The sequence below is a fragment of the Cryptomeria japonica genome, chromosome 4 (assembly GCF_030272615.1).
Source record: "Cryptomeria japonica chromosome 4, Sugi_1.0, whole genome shotgun sequence".
Taxonomy (NCBI): Eukaryota; Viridiplantae; Streptophyta; class Pinopsida; order Cupressales; family Cupressaceae; genus Cryptomeria; species Cryptomeria japonica.
Window position 1 is genome coordinate 666,638,515 of NC_081408.1, and position 14,619 is coordinate 666,653,133.

Sequence of the window (14,619 nt, forward strand, 5' to 3'; positions counted from 1 at the left end):
GACTCTGCAAGTCTAGAGGCGGGTCGACTCTAGAGAATCTAGGACCCTAGACTTGGACTCGCCTGAGTCTGGCCAAGTTTGCTCAGACTCACCAACAGGACTCTACTGCACCTAGCAACTCCCAAAAAGCAAAAAAAATAATAAATTCTTTGTTTTCACTTGGACAAAAGGGTAATATGCTTGCCTTCTTACCCTAAAAAGTCATTTTTATCGTTTGCAAACACGAGGAGAGAAAAAGAGGCATTTGAGCAAAAAAATAGAAGCATTGAAGAGCTAACCAGCAAATGATTGATGAGGAGATTGTGAGTGTTGACTGTTTGTGCAAGTTAGTAGCTTGCATTCAAGCATTTAAAGAAGTCAAAGAAGGATTTAGAAGAGGTCTCTAGAAATTTGAAGGTGCATTTCTTCAATTTTGGAGCAAAATTGAAGAAATTACATTTTTTTTGTTGTTTTTTGATTTTCTTACTTTTATATTTTCATTTTATTGTACATTTGTTTTGTTTTTGTTTCATTTTATATTGATGGAAAAAATATGAAACCCTAGTTTTATTTTTTCTTTCTATTATTTATTTTTAAGATTTAACTTAATTAGAATAAGAGACATTATGCTGATTTTTTTCATTTATAATATATTGCAGCATAATGTCTCAGCGTACCGATAGTAGAAGTGGTGCCCCAAAGGCAACCCCAATTAAAAAGGATAAGGCTTGGAAACATGGCATCTCCAAATCAAAAAAAAGAAGTAACATGTATTCATTGCAAAACAAAATATAATGGGGGAGATATTAACCGGCTGAAATATCACATTGCACAAATAGAATGTCATGATGCCAAACCATGCAAACTAGCACCCCCTGAGGCTATACGTGAAGTGCAAGCTCAAACAGAAGAATTTGAAGAGAAAAAAGAATTAAAAAGAAAACAAATGGAAGAAATGGCAAACATTGGTGCAGAGACTTCTTCAAATCCTCAACCTCAATTTCTTGCATCTGAAAGTAGTGGTAGTGCGAGTGTGAGCATTGGGTCTTGGATTCGTAAAAATAAATCCACATTAAATTCATTTTTTGTTCCATGCACGACTCTAGGTGCCCAACCACCGCTTGAGAGCATGGGTTGGAATAAGAAGCATGATGCTACAAAAATTGCAATTACAGATTTTTGGTTCTACAACAACATTTCATTTGATGCAGTGAGGTATTCATTATTATTTTGATTTGTCTTAATTTTTTTGCTTTTAAGAAAGTAAAAATTTAAGAGTATGCCACATTGATTATTTTAATTTTTAAAGTTACAAGTAAAACTTAATAGTTAATAGTAAATATTGATTTCGTTTAGATAATTTGTTTTAGGTCTCCATATTGGCAAATTATGGTAGATGCCATTACTATTTGTGTTCAGGGGTTCAAAGCCCCTAATGATGAGATAAAGGCCCTATTTTGAATCAAAAGGTGGCTGATGTTAAAGCCAAAATTGCCGAGCAGCATGACATATGGAGGAGGAAGGGTTGCACCATCATTACTGATGATTGGACTAACAAAAGAAATAGATCACTACCGAATTTTCTTGTCTCCTCATCAAGTAATTGTACTTTGTATTTTGTAATGTATATTTATTATTGATTTAGTGATTAAGTTTTTTAATTTTTATTTTACCAAATTGCTTTTATTCTTTCTTAGCTAGCACTGTTTTCGAAGTCAATTGATGCTTCAGGGAATATAAAAATGTTGAGTATCTCTGTGGAGTGTTGGAGGAAGTGTTGGAGGTGGGTGAGGAGAATGTGGTGCAAATAGTGACAAGTAATGCAGAAAATTATGTTGTTGTAGGTAAACTTCTTATGGAGAGGCACTCCACCTTGTTTTGGACCCCTTGTGTTGCTCGTTGCATTGACCTCATATTGAAGGATCTTGGCAAAATTCCATGGATCAAAACATGTGTAGAGACTGGAAGGAATATTTGTAAATACATAAATAATCATGCCTGGGTCCTCAACCTTATGAGAAATTCCACAAATAAGAAAGAGTTGGCTCGTCCAGGAATTACCCGAATTTGCAAAAAAATTTATCACGTTGCAATTCTTGCTTCAATCCAAGGCCGGATTGAAACGCATGTTTGTAAGTGAGGAGTGGACCACATCATCATATGCAAAGATCACTACAAGGATTGAGACAACTAATCGGGTTTTTTATGAGCATAGCTTTTGGTAACCTGCCAAGGAGATTGTGCAAGTAGTTATCTATTATATTTTTGTTCTCATTTCCATTTCATTTCCTTATTTTTATTCACACTTGTTTATATAAAACCTAAAGCTTAATGTTTCAACTTGTGATCACAGTTCATAGAGCCTCTTGTTGTTCTCCTACGAGTTGCTGATGGAGAGAGGCTTGCAATGGGCTACATTTATGAGGGCATGGACAAGGTGAAGGAGGCCATTAGAGCCATTTATTCAGGAAATCAGGCTAAGTATGGTCCCATATGGGAGGTCATTGATCGACGATGACACAATTTGCTTCATAGGCCTATACATGCAATTGCCTACTACCTTAATCCAGCATTCCAATTTCACCTAGATTTCAAGGTTGATGACAAGTGGAGTGAGCTCTACAAAGTTATAGAGCGAATGTCACCTGATTCATCAGTTGGAGCACACAGTTCGTGAGATAGAGATGTTTAAGAATGCACAAGGAGACTTCTCCTCACGAGACATATGCAAGCATAACCAGACACAAATGATGTCAGGTAAAAATCCATTCAAGGTATGGTTTAAAATTTTAATCTTAAACTTTTCTATCTATGATTCTATTGCCATTATCATAAGTTATAGAATAGAAATGATTTTTATTATTTTTCATTTCAGATGCATGGTGAAAGATGTTTAGTAATAAGGTACCAAATCTACAGAAGATTGTAGATCGTATCTTGAGCCAGCCATGTAGTGCTTCAAGATGTGAGCGCAATTGGAGCATGTTCGAGCATATTCACTCCAAAAAGCGCAATAGGTTGGCGGTGCAAAGGTTGAATGATCTTGTGTATGTTCATTACAACCTTCGCCTCCATCATAGACAGATCTTGGGCACTGGCACATCTCCTATCGCTTTAGAGGAGGTTGATCCATAGGCAAAGTGGAACATTGAGGTTGATGATCCTGTCTTTAGTGATGAAGACTTGGAATGGGTTGATCAAGTGGATCGAGAGGCAGAGGTAGTAGCGAAGGCAAAGGAGGAGGCTAGAGCACAAGAAGACCCATTAGATGACCTCGAGTTCGAGGATGATGTGGATGAGGATGTTGATGTCATTGAGGCTGAGCCTAAGCCTGAGACACAGGTAGATATCATGGCTGTAGAACATTCCAGGACCTATCTTAGGCACACACGTAGGACGGTTGCGAGGTTGAGTGATCATTGATATTGGCTCCTCTGAGCCTTAGACTTCTAGGCTCTATCTTTTATGTTGATATATGTTTTGAACTTTTGATGCCATGGATTTCATATTCCATGATTTTTGTAGAAATTTGACACTATTTATATTTCGAATGTGTTATTTAGTTTAGCTTATTTCCTTCAAATCAAGCCTAAAGTTTCAATTTATACTTATGTGATCAATGTAAACTTGTGTATGTGTTCAAAACAGCTTCTATTTGATGATATTATTGTGTCTTTAAGGTTTATTTATTAAATGTTGATGGATAGCGTCGGTCGGATCCTACAAAACCCGACTTTGCCATCAAATGTGTGAAGGGCCTTTTGGCCTTACACATTTAATGTTCGACTTTTATACATTTCCAATTTTCTTATTTAATGAAATGGTTTGTTTAAAATAAAAGATAACTAATATATATATTCCGCCACCTTAGAAGATGTTCCCATTATATTATAACCAATTTCTAATATAGACAAAGAGACGTGATGGTTTACAAGAAGACGACTATTGGAATAATCGTGTTGCTTGGATGATCACTTAATACGAGTATAAGGTTCGGTTCACTTCTGACTTCCAAGGCGATTTGAAAGATAGATAATTTCATCAGATCGGATTATCATCCTTCAGCAGTTTCGATATAATTCTTCAGCAGTTCGTGTTCTTCTTCAGATCGACTCCTTGTGCTGTAGTGTGCTCTCATCCTTAAGACATATAAATTGATATTGAAATCAGATTGATCTAGATAGATCATCTATCGGTATTAATAATGCACTATGATTTGTATACAGCAGTCTAGGAGAATCTATATCATCATATAGCTTCAAAGAATGGACCAGATTCATTGTAATGACATCTTGTCTATCAATATATATAAAAGAACTTCTTTGCTGGGTTTTTCACCTTCAAGAGGAAGGTTTTCCCAGGGTAAATTCTGAGCATTTGTTTTTTGACTTACTATCTCTTAATCTGATCATTAAATTTAACATTAAAGGATGCATGAAACGGGTTTTAAATCCTTGAAAATCTTTGAATTTCTTGGGTTTTTCAATTTGCTGAGTCTTGGCCGAGTTTTTGCCGAGCCCAAGCGCTGAGTCCGAATCTTGTAACTACAGAAAGAAAATCTGATTCCCTCACCACAAACATATATAATGTATTTGACTTTTGTAAAAAAGTCACAATAAATGGAACAAAATAATAGAAAAAAATAAGTGAGAATGAACCCTGCCAAACTTTGCAAAATATTTTTAACTCATTTTATAAGCCACTAAAATTTCAAGAGTAAGATACACATTGAATCCCCAGGCAAGCTTGTAAGTCATGCCTGCAAGATATAAATTAGTCAAGAAAAGCCATGGAACACAGGAAAGGAAAATAAAGAAGCAAGTACCATATACAAGAAAAATTTAAGGTAATAAACCATTTGTAGAAGTGAGTCTATTGATAAATTCAGTGCCATGATAGAAATGAAGGGGAGAAAAAAGGAGAAAAATCACCTTAACATTGAAACCCAACCTATCCAAATCAATTATATGGGCATAATCAACCTGCACAATAAATAAAATCAGAAAATAAGACCTTCCCCGTATAATATTTAGAAATGATCTTTATTTTGTAAACAAGCCTTAGATGGCACAGCCTATAACCAATAGGACTTTGACTTTCAGGCAATTATTTAAATAAGTACATAGTTACAATGTACAAATCTCGACCAACCACTATTTTAAATATTGTAGAAACAGTCTTTATTTGCTGAAAAGGAGTACAAAATATCACTGGTAGGCATTTGGATTTTTACCTTTAGGCAATTATTCAAAGAAGTTATTAATTACAACACACAAAAGTCCACAATTCATGTAACAAGACATAGAAGCATCAAGTCAAAATCACATGTAGTAATTTAATATTTATTTCCCACATGAGTTGTTTTGCAAAATAGATATATAACTGAATTAAGTGTGATTTTATTTTTGTAGGATTGTTCACTGAGTGGAGTATTTGATACTCGAGTCATCACTTTAATTATATCCCACAAGTAATCATGTCTTCTATGACTTTGCACTCATGTACATTGGTAAAAATCACAAAACAGGGGACCCACAAAGCACACAAGCACCTCTAACTGATCTTAGTACCAAAGAGTTGAATGATGCCAACAACTGTACCTGAATTGCTGTAGAATGTTGTACGATTAATTTTGTATCTTCTGCATGATCTCTGTTCATGTGGGACTGTTTCCAACAAGATACGAATCAGATGCGCAAACATTTATCCATAAATGAAATGTCAATAACACATGAAAGAGTGGCAATTAAAATGTACCGCAACAGGGACTGAAAATTGCGATATTGGATCAACTTGTGCACTTTTGTATTCCTCTTCAGTGAAGTCTGTATATTAAAAAGTTAAATTTTGAAGGTGGCATACGTTTTGTGTCCACAAATCACAATAAAAAATGTAACAGAATTATAAATATTACTTAAATTACAAATTAGCACTCTCTTTTATCATTCCCTTCAGATTTCTTGTTACATATAAAATAATACATTTGTACATAATATTAAAAATTTCAAGTTTCAAAACTAAACATGCTCAAAAATATACAAAATTTCCATTTAAGCAAGGGAATTCCATCATAAAAGACATAGAAGCTATTTAATTAGAAAACAAAATAATGTCACCTCCTGATTCTAGCATGGCTGTGGCTATTCCAGAGACATATCTTACACATTTTGGTTCAATCCGCACAAATTGGAAGTCTCCAAAATCAACCTTGCAGATCATTTTATTGTCTCAGAAACTCACAAAACGCTGTAAAATAAGTAAAATGGATGAAACAATATATAATTATACTAGTTATAGAACCATAATGGATAACTAGTGAGCATCTATATGAAAAGAGAAAATGGCAACTCACCCAAAATGCACCTGGATGTTTTCTCAAGTAACATGCCCAACTAGATTCTTGTTGGTCTTCTGCAACCTGCACAAATAAATATCATTTAATGTACAGACAATATCTAAATAAACATCTCATGTTTAATGCTGTCCATAAACTCAAATATAGAATCCATAACCATCAAGACCCTCAGCTTAATCCAAAAGATATAAAGAAAAGTGTTTCACCAGTATGGCGAAGGCATAAATATCATGGCATACATATTCAACCTACAAGATACATTGTCTAACAATGAATCAAATTTCATAAAATTAGGAATTTAATCATAAAAAGAAACATTAAACCATAGAAGCAAATATCATTCTTGACAATTTCTCAGCATCCCAAAAGATAAAGATTTTTTCAATTTCTTGCAATATTATTGTAAAAAAAATGGAAAAATATCAGGAACCCAAAAAAATACAGCAAAATTTTAAAACAAGAGAAATAGCTGATGTTTTTAACATTTAGTCATTTAAAGCCATCCTAATTACAGAGAATGAGAGTGATAGTAAACAAGAGTGTAAATCATGAATTTAAATATGGACTTTTCTGATTAATTTTGAGATCACTGATTACACATATGTGTAATATGAAAGTATTTAACAATGTTAATAAATAACTCTGCCAGAATGATACTGAACCTTTCATGCAATAAAATGCAACTAAAGTACATATAACCTGTTAACCCTACCATTCTTAACTATCAAGCTGAAAAGAATAAACTATACAAAAAATTGTAACTACAGACAACAAAAGCCTACCTAACCTCTTCAAATACCTCTTAAGTTTAAAGCAGTGGCAACATTCATGCCTGGCATTTCAGGACAGTGATGTCCTGTCTTACAAAATTTTATATGAATCAGTTTGATCAGCAATATTTCTTACAACGTTGACAGCAGTATTGATGCCCATATTAATTGATCAGAGCACTAATATAGATGCTACTGCACACCATACTAATCAAGAATGTATAGGTCACAAAAATGACAGAATGCTATTGATCAGTAATCATAAGAAGATTACTAATTACACAAAAGGAGTTAAAAATAATGATGACAACAATCTCAAAAGGTACAATATTATTAACAGCTAATCTGTAACAATGAAAGTTCCAAAACAAATATCTCAATCATATAACTATTTTACAAATGAAATAACGACAACAATATCCATTGATAAGTAGCAATGGCAGCAAATCAATGACAACACTAACATTTGTAATGCAACAATAGTGACAATTCAAAGGATAGCATAATCATTTGAAAGTTGTCTAGTAATGACTATGTCATGAATCATGTTATAATGATGGCAGTGTTTACTGTTATCAAAGGCAACAGTCATAGTCACTAATCAAAATGACAACAGCCATGTTCCCTATTCACAAGGTTTTCAAACCTAATTATACCAGGTGTCTTCATGGCTTAGATAACCATGTTCATTTTTTAAATACTAATCAATAATTGCCATTGTCCCTTGGCAATAAACCTAACTGCTATTCAGTAATGGCAGCTGGAAATCTTAACAGCTAGTTACACTGTTCAAGGTGTATAACCCATTTATAAAAGTTCTATAGTAGAATGACCCAAAACTTGCAGGTTTGATGCTTATATAGAAAAAAAATTATATTGGTGAAAATTTTGGTTAAAGATATTTTGAAAAATTTGTGATATTTTCAAGAAAATGTCAAGAACCCTGCCAAGAAAAGATTGCGATGTTTAAAAGATATCTGCTTCTATGCATTAAACCATCCAGTATTTACACATTTGCAAAAAAGCAGTTTAAAATGTAAATTCTTCAGGACTTTAGTGGGATTTAAATGTGTTTAGTCTGCAAAATGACATGTCAAGACAAAAACATGATCTATGAACAAAAGTTTTATACACCTTTGTCACATAGATGTTTCTACATACGATATTTTTACATTATCATGTATTTTATACTGTGAATCTAAAACATCTTATTTAACAAGCTTATAGAATAGAAAAAAGTTCAAAGGTCAAGCATTCATTATAATGACAAAATATCAGTGCAAACTATTCAAATTAAATCTAGAGTCCTAAAAGGCATTCCTCTGCCTGCAACCATGTGACCTACAATACGAATGGAAAATTGTTGCCTTATGCTCCAATGAAGACATACGGTTCTAAAGTTCTAGATCATTGAACCCTCCAATGAGCATATAATCTCCATGCAAATGATTATCTTCTACTGCTTCCGAATTTCCCCCTGTCCCTTCCATCTCTTTCCTTCAAGCAACATACAAGTTCTGTTTGTTTCATGCTTACCTTAGGAACAATACAACCATAGCTGAAAAATTGCAAGCCAGATCCTAGATTAAGTGACTCAACCAATAAATTGTCACCAAATTTTTGTAAATTGTCATTTTGCATTTCATGTCGATGCAGTGAGCACAAGATAAGCAACTAGTAAATCAATTTTTTTTCCTCTCATTTTTGTGATTTTGGCTTTCATTATTGTCATTCCCTTGCTTGCAAATTGATTATGGGGGTGTCGCATCCAATCTCAATGCAAATAATTGTCTTCTTCTATTGCTTCCCAATTTCCCCCTACCCCTTCCATCTCTTTCCTTCAAGCAACATGCAGATTTGTTTCAATCATCCTTACCTTAGGAACAATACAACCATGGTTGAAAAACTTGCGAGCTAGATTCTAATTTGAGTGACTCAACCAATCACTCGTCACCAAGTTTTTGTAAAAAAATGTGGCATTTTTTCTTCAACTCGCCAAAAAATTGCCAAAACCCTATGATTTTCCATAAAAACTTGCCCAAGTCATTTTTGCATTTCATGTCAATGCAATGAGCACGAGATAAGCAAATAGTAAATCATTTTTTTTTCCTTTTTTTTTGTGATTTTGATTCATTTATGTCATTCCCTTGCTTTCCAATCAATTGAAGGAGTGTCACAAAGGAAAAAAAACATTTTATAAAACAAAAAAATGCCAAGTATCTAATTTCACCCTTGAGCAATAAAATTGTGAAATGATGTGCACAGTAAAGGTTTGTTTGGTTTCAAAGGCTTTAATTTGGGCTTGGTGTTGGGGGATCTACCCCTCGACCCTGTCTTGTATCATGATAGGGAATTGTTGATGTGTATTTTGTACACGACCAAACACAGAATAAAATACCCAGAGGTATCTTATCCTCTCTTGAGTAAGGTCTCTGAATGCTGACGATATCGCAAAAAGGATCAATCGGAAGGACTTCAAGGTTCTGCTTTGTAGGATCTCTACTCGCGGATAAGCACCAGTGGTCATTGTGTTTGTTGTTTCTTCAAGGGGCCTTACGTACTTTCAAAGAAAGTTCGTCCGTGCTACTATCTTTCCAAATGAGGAAACAGGATTTTCCTAATACTAACAGATTTTCAAAAAAAATCAAAAGATAAGGGTTTCGAGGAAGAGATACTTAAACTAATCCTAAGAATGACTTAATAAAGACTGGTCTTGATAAGATTCTACCAATTTCAATATCGCCAAAGGATTACAACTCCACTGCAATTGGTGTGATCTTCTAAGGGTATTCAACGATTTTCAAATCACCAAGGAGATAGATACTATCAGGGAGATACGTACCAATACTTCCAATGATAATTGAACTCTTAATCAATTTCAATGTTTCCAGTTGACCACACAAGGCGTTCTTACAATCAGTAAGAAGCTAGTGGTTTGGAATGTGAGTCTTATCAAAGATCAGGCACAACATTCGTCCTTCAAACTTAAAATCTAAATGATATTTCTACTAAGAGTGATTCAAGAAGATAAACAACCATGAAGATAGCCACAAGGATTGCAACAAAACACCATAACTTCAATATTTCATTGATCTCATAGCCAAATAAACATCAATTGTTCAACTTTCTCTCTTCACTACTCAAATTTGCTACTAACAAAATTAAACTTATTTCTCTCCAACTTTCTAACTTTTCTTTCTCTCTCTGTCTAACTCTTAAAATGAAATGAGTGAGGGCTTATATAGCATCCTCAAATACAATGAATGGCCTAGATCAAAAGAAGATCGATGGCTGAGATTTTGACACCTAAACCCTAATTAGGGTTTGTTACAAAAAAGTCCCCATTTAGATAAACATTATTAATCCATAGCCAATAAAAATTGGCACAAATAATGAGGTGACATAGACCAATAGGAATTAAGTTGCCACATCATCTTATAACAACTTTTCATCTAGAACCTTGTTCCCTTTCCTATGCTCTATTCTAGCATATTCAATGAATCTAGACACAATTCTCTCAATCTCAGCAATGGGAATCTCAGGAAGATTCTTCATTTGTTCTTCCAAGTGAAGGACTTGATCAAAAGCAGTGAGAAGAGTCGTCTCCCACCTAGGCTCAAGTTCTTTGGTCTTCTCAATCAGGAACATAGTAGCATACATTTGATCTCGTTGCCTTTCTATGACAATGTTCTCTTCCTTGCAAAAGATGACCTTGATTCTGTCTTCCAACTCCTGGATGTCCACATCTGTCTCGATCTCAATCTGCCTGTCAAGGATGGTACACAACACCTCAAACACCTTGTCTTGAACTAGATGGATGGTGCCTTCAACTCGGCTGCATCTGGTGTTGACATCTTCAAAAAGAACTTCCTTTATCTGGAGCAGAGCTGACCACTGCAGGAGGCTATGGGTTCCTCCATCCATTATATTTTCTTGCGCTAGAATCCGTCTTGGTGTTTCTCTTATCACTTGTAAGACTGGGATGATAACATCTCTAGTGTGAGTGAATACAGCAACAGTTATCATTAGATTATGGATAATCTCAAGATCCTGGATAGCTCGATGAACTGTCTTCATCATTCTTGTTGCAAATTCAACAGCTACCTTGTGAGATTCATCAATCCAAGAACTCATGAGTTGAACTAGGCTCTTCACCCTTTCTACCTCACTTATTGGTTCAAGAGGAAGTGCATGTAAAGGAGATATTGCTGGATCCTATCGTCTCAAAGGCTGGTTAAGATGGCTAAAATAATTCCTCCATGCACTGACCTCCTTTTCAAGCTTTTTATTCTTTTCTACTTCCTCTTTGAGTTTGTCTTTGAGTGTTTTCAATGAATCAGTTGCTTCTTCCATAGCCTGCTCGGTGGTAAGTGGACCAAGATCAAATGTTTCTAGATCATATTCTTTTGCTAGAATCTCATCCTCATATTTGTCCACCACTAGTGTAGCTATCTGCACTTTTCTGGATCTCGTCTCATCTCTAATTACCTTTGACATCTTTGTGGCCTTCTTCTTCTCTATTACTTCATGAGAATTTCCTATAAGGCTTTCCAAGTCAAATACATGTTCTTCCTCTTCAACCACAACTACCCTTGTCAGCCTCTCTTTCAGCCAATCCGGAATGGCAGATCTTGTTTCCCTCACTTGTATTTCTTTGGGTAGAGGTCTATCTTCCCGGAAAGGAGATGTTGCTTCATCATCATTCTTTTCTTCTTGTTGCTCATTAGCACCAACTTGGGGAGATTGACTTGATGAATGTTGAGGTGTCTATCCTTTTCCTTGTTTATCATTTTGTACCATGGATTCCATAGACTCATCAATTTCATACACTATCTGCCTCTGATCTTCTCCTTGACTTGCTTCCTTTTCATGCCTAGAAGATGTGCTTGGTGGGCGATCAGGATTTATTTTCTGCTTCTTCTTGGAAGGTTCTCTCTTCCCAGGTCCTTCTTTCCTCTTTGAGCCTTTGGAATGAGAAGTATTCTCACTCACACTTGCCTCTCCTTCTTCTGGTCTTGCTTCCAAGGTGAATGTCATAGATACATTCTGCTCCTTCAACTTTTCATGTTGTACATCCACCCATTTGCGACTGCAAGATAAAACGGGAGCCATCAAAGCTCTTAGGTCTAAAACCTCAGGCTCATTCCAATCTATCTTGACTTCTTTATCTTCCTTCTCATAGGATGACTGGAGGTATCTACCACTATCCTGGGCTTGATCGGCTACTCTATAAATTTTGCATTTCCTGATGAGATCCAAGGGTAACCTGAAATGCATCTTTCTTTTGACCTCTACATCATCTTGGACATTCATCCAAAAGTCCTCCACCTGAAACTCATGCTTGTACTTCTTCCTGACTGTTTCTTCTATATGACCATCAGGATCAAAATTCTCTCTTGAGGCAAAGGATGTGAATGAGTATAGAGACAATTCTTTCTCTGCATCTTCCGCGGCCTGAGTATTAGGACACACTTCAACTGAGTTCCCTAGTATGATGGGTACGGGAATCCCATTTCCATGCTTGTGTCTTGATGCCTTCACATAAGCTGCCAACTGTCTAGTCACCTCAAGTAGTACTATCCTGTCTATAGGATATCTTGGCAACATGTAGGGCGGTGAAGGACACCCATGAACTTTGATGTATGTGAATTTTGGAAACCGAATGAACCATGCACCATGCTTCTTCACGAGCTCTTGTGCGTCCAGAGACAATCGATTGCGAATCCCACCTTGCAATATCCTGGTAATATTCATCATGAAGGTGTCATTGACTAGCTTGTAGTCACTTCTTGGCGGATGATGTAATTGAACATAAGAATCACAAACTCTTATTTCTCCGAGTCCTCTTCCAACAACTCCTCTGTGAGGTAGTCCTGCATACTCAAAACCTCTGATCAAGGCATATACAACATATAAACTCATGTGAAATGACTTGGTAGGCCTTAGTCTTCTCAACTGCACGTCCAGGCTGTTGCTAATGATTCTAGCCCAATTGAGAATTCCCTTTCCTTGGACAATCAGTTGTATGAAGAAGAACATCCATTTGTCAAAGAAGAAAGCTTGAGAGGCACCTGTGACCCGATTGAGCAAGGTTATCAAATCCTTGAATTCTTCTTGGAAGTTGATTCTGTGTGGTGTATTGGGAATCTTGTTCAGGCGAGGTCTGCTCTTGAGTAGCCAATTCTTGTTAATGAAGTTCAAGCAAGAATCAGGATCATCCTCATAGATAGACCTAGCTCCTTCTAGACTTTTGTAGATCATGTCTCTATGTTCTGGGAGATGAAAAATTTCACTTATAGCTTCCTTTGAAAGATAGGCTAAGATAGTTCCATCCTCGGCTACGATCATCCTTGAGTGTGAATCATAGTGCCGGGCACATTCAATCATCAACTCATGACACTTGACTGCGGGAGGGAAACTTGCAGCTTTGATGATGCCACTCTCAATTATCTTCTTTGCAACAGGTGGCGGCTTGCCGATCTAGGGCTTCCTAGGTTGGTGTCTCCGACATTGCTCCACTTGGACACGATCCTCGTCTCCAATTCATCATTCCTCTAATCCTCCTTGATGAGAGCCTGTCGAGTAGTAGATCCTCCAGCTTTGGGGGTCGTCATTTGATACCTACACAAAAGCTTAAAGTTAGGGTTTGAGCATAATGTCTTCATTATAGGAGAATTGCGACCTTTCAAGGAAGTAACTAAATATTAATTTGAAGATAATGATAAATCTAAGAATTATGAATTTTCAAATTAAATTAAAATCAGATTGTACAAGACTTAGATTTTTCAAAGGATTATTATGGAAAATTAAACTAAATCTTGAATAAAAATTTCAAAAATCTGATTCTTCATACCTCTTCCTTGAATTTTAGCTATCAACCTTGAAAAATGAAAGAAGGAAGATGGGGAATTTGCTGGGCAAGGATGTTTGATCTGAATTTCTGGTCTTCCTTTGGATGAATTATGCTTCAATCAGCCTTCAAAAGAATTTTGCCTTCTACTAACCTTCAAATACTTGGCAAATTCTAGAAATTAACCTCCAACTAGCAAGAAATTCGCCTCCAACTTAGCTAGAATTCACTCCTCTAAATCTGCTCTTCAAGTTCGCATGAGAACAATGAATGAATGATTTGAATTTGTCACAATACACCTCCCTTATATAGGGCGCTCACCTTGATTCTCATTGAGGCCGACTTGGCAAATAGGGAATAAAATGAAATAAAACCTCTCTTAAAGGATGGCCGACTTGCTTGTAAAGGCAAAATAATGAGTATTGAGCGCTCAAGCATAATTTTTTATTTTTTAAAATTAATTCCAAAACTTCAAAGGTGGATTTTTCATTTATTTTAAGGCTTAGAAATTAATTAATTAAATTATAAATGCCTTAATTCATGCGAACTTGTTTCAGCCTCCCAAATGTCTTGTAATAGGCTAATTTAGTGAAAAATTATGGGCTAGCTTAGGAATGTTAAAGCTTGATTAAGGCTTGATGAATCTTCATTCCTTAGGCATTAAA

The 14,619-nt window shown here is 35.6% G+C and overlaps 1 protein-coding gene across 2 annotated transcripts in view; it reads right to left on the reverse strand.

The window, feature by feature from the left end:
* LOC131061849 (glutamyl-tRNA reductase-binding protein, chloroplastic) overlaps positions 1-14,619 on the reverse strand; it is a 161,186-nt gene that overhangs the window by 2,371 nt on the left and 144,196 nt on the right. For both annotated transcript variants that reach the window (XM_057995713.2, XM_057995712.2), the window contains exons 6-10: positions 6,332-6,397; positions 6,096-6,186; positions 5,737-5,804; positions 5,580-5,645; positions 4,911-4,961 (exon numbers count right to left, since the gene is read on the reverse strand). In XM_057995713.2, the coding sequence (XP_057851696.2) occupies positions 4,911-4,961; positions 5,580-5,645; positions 5,737-5,804; positions 6,096-6,186; positions 6,332-6,397 (342 nt within the window). The remainder of the gene's footprint in view (positions 1-4,910; positions 4,962-5,579; positions 5,646-5,736; positions 5,805-6,095; positions 6,187-6,331; positions 6,398-14,619) is intronic.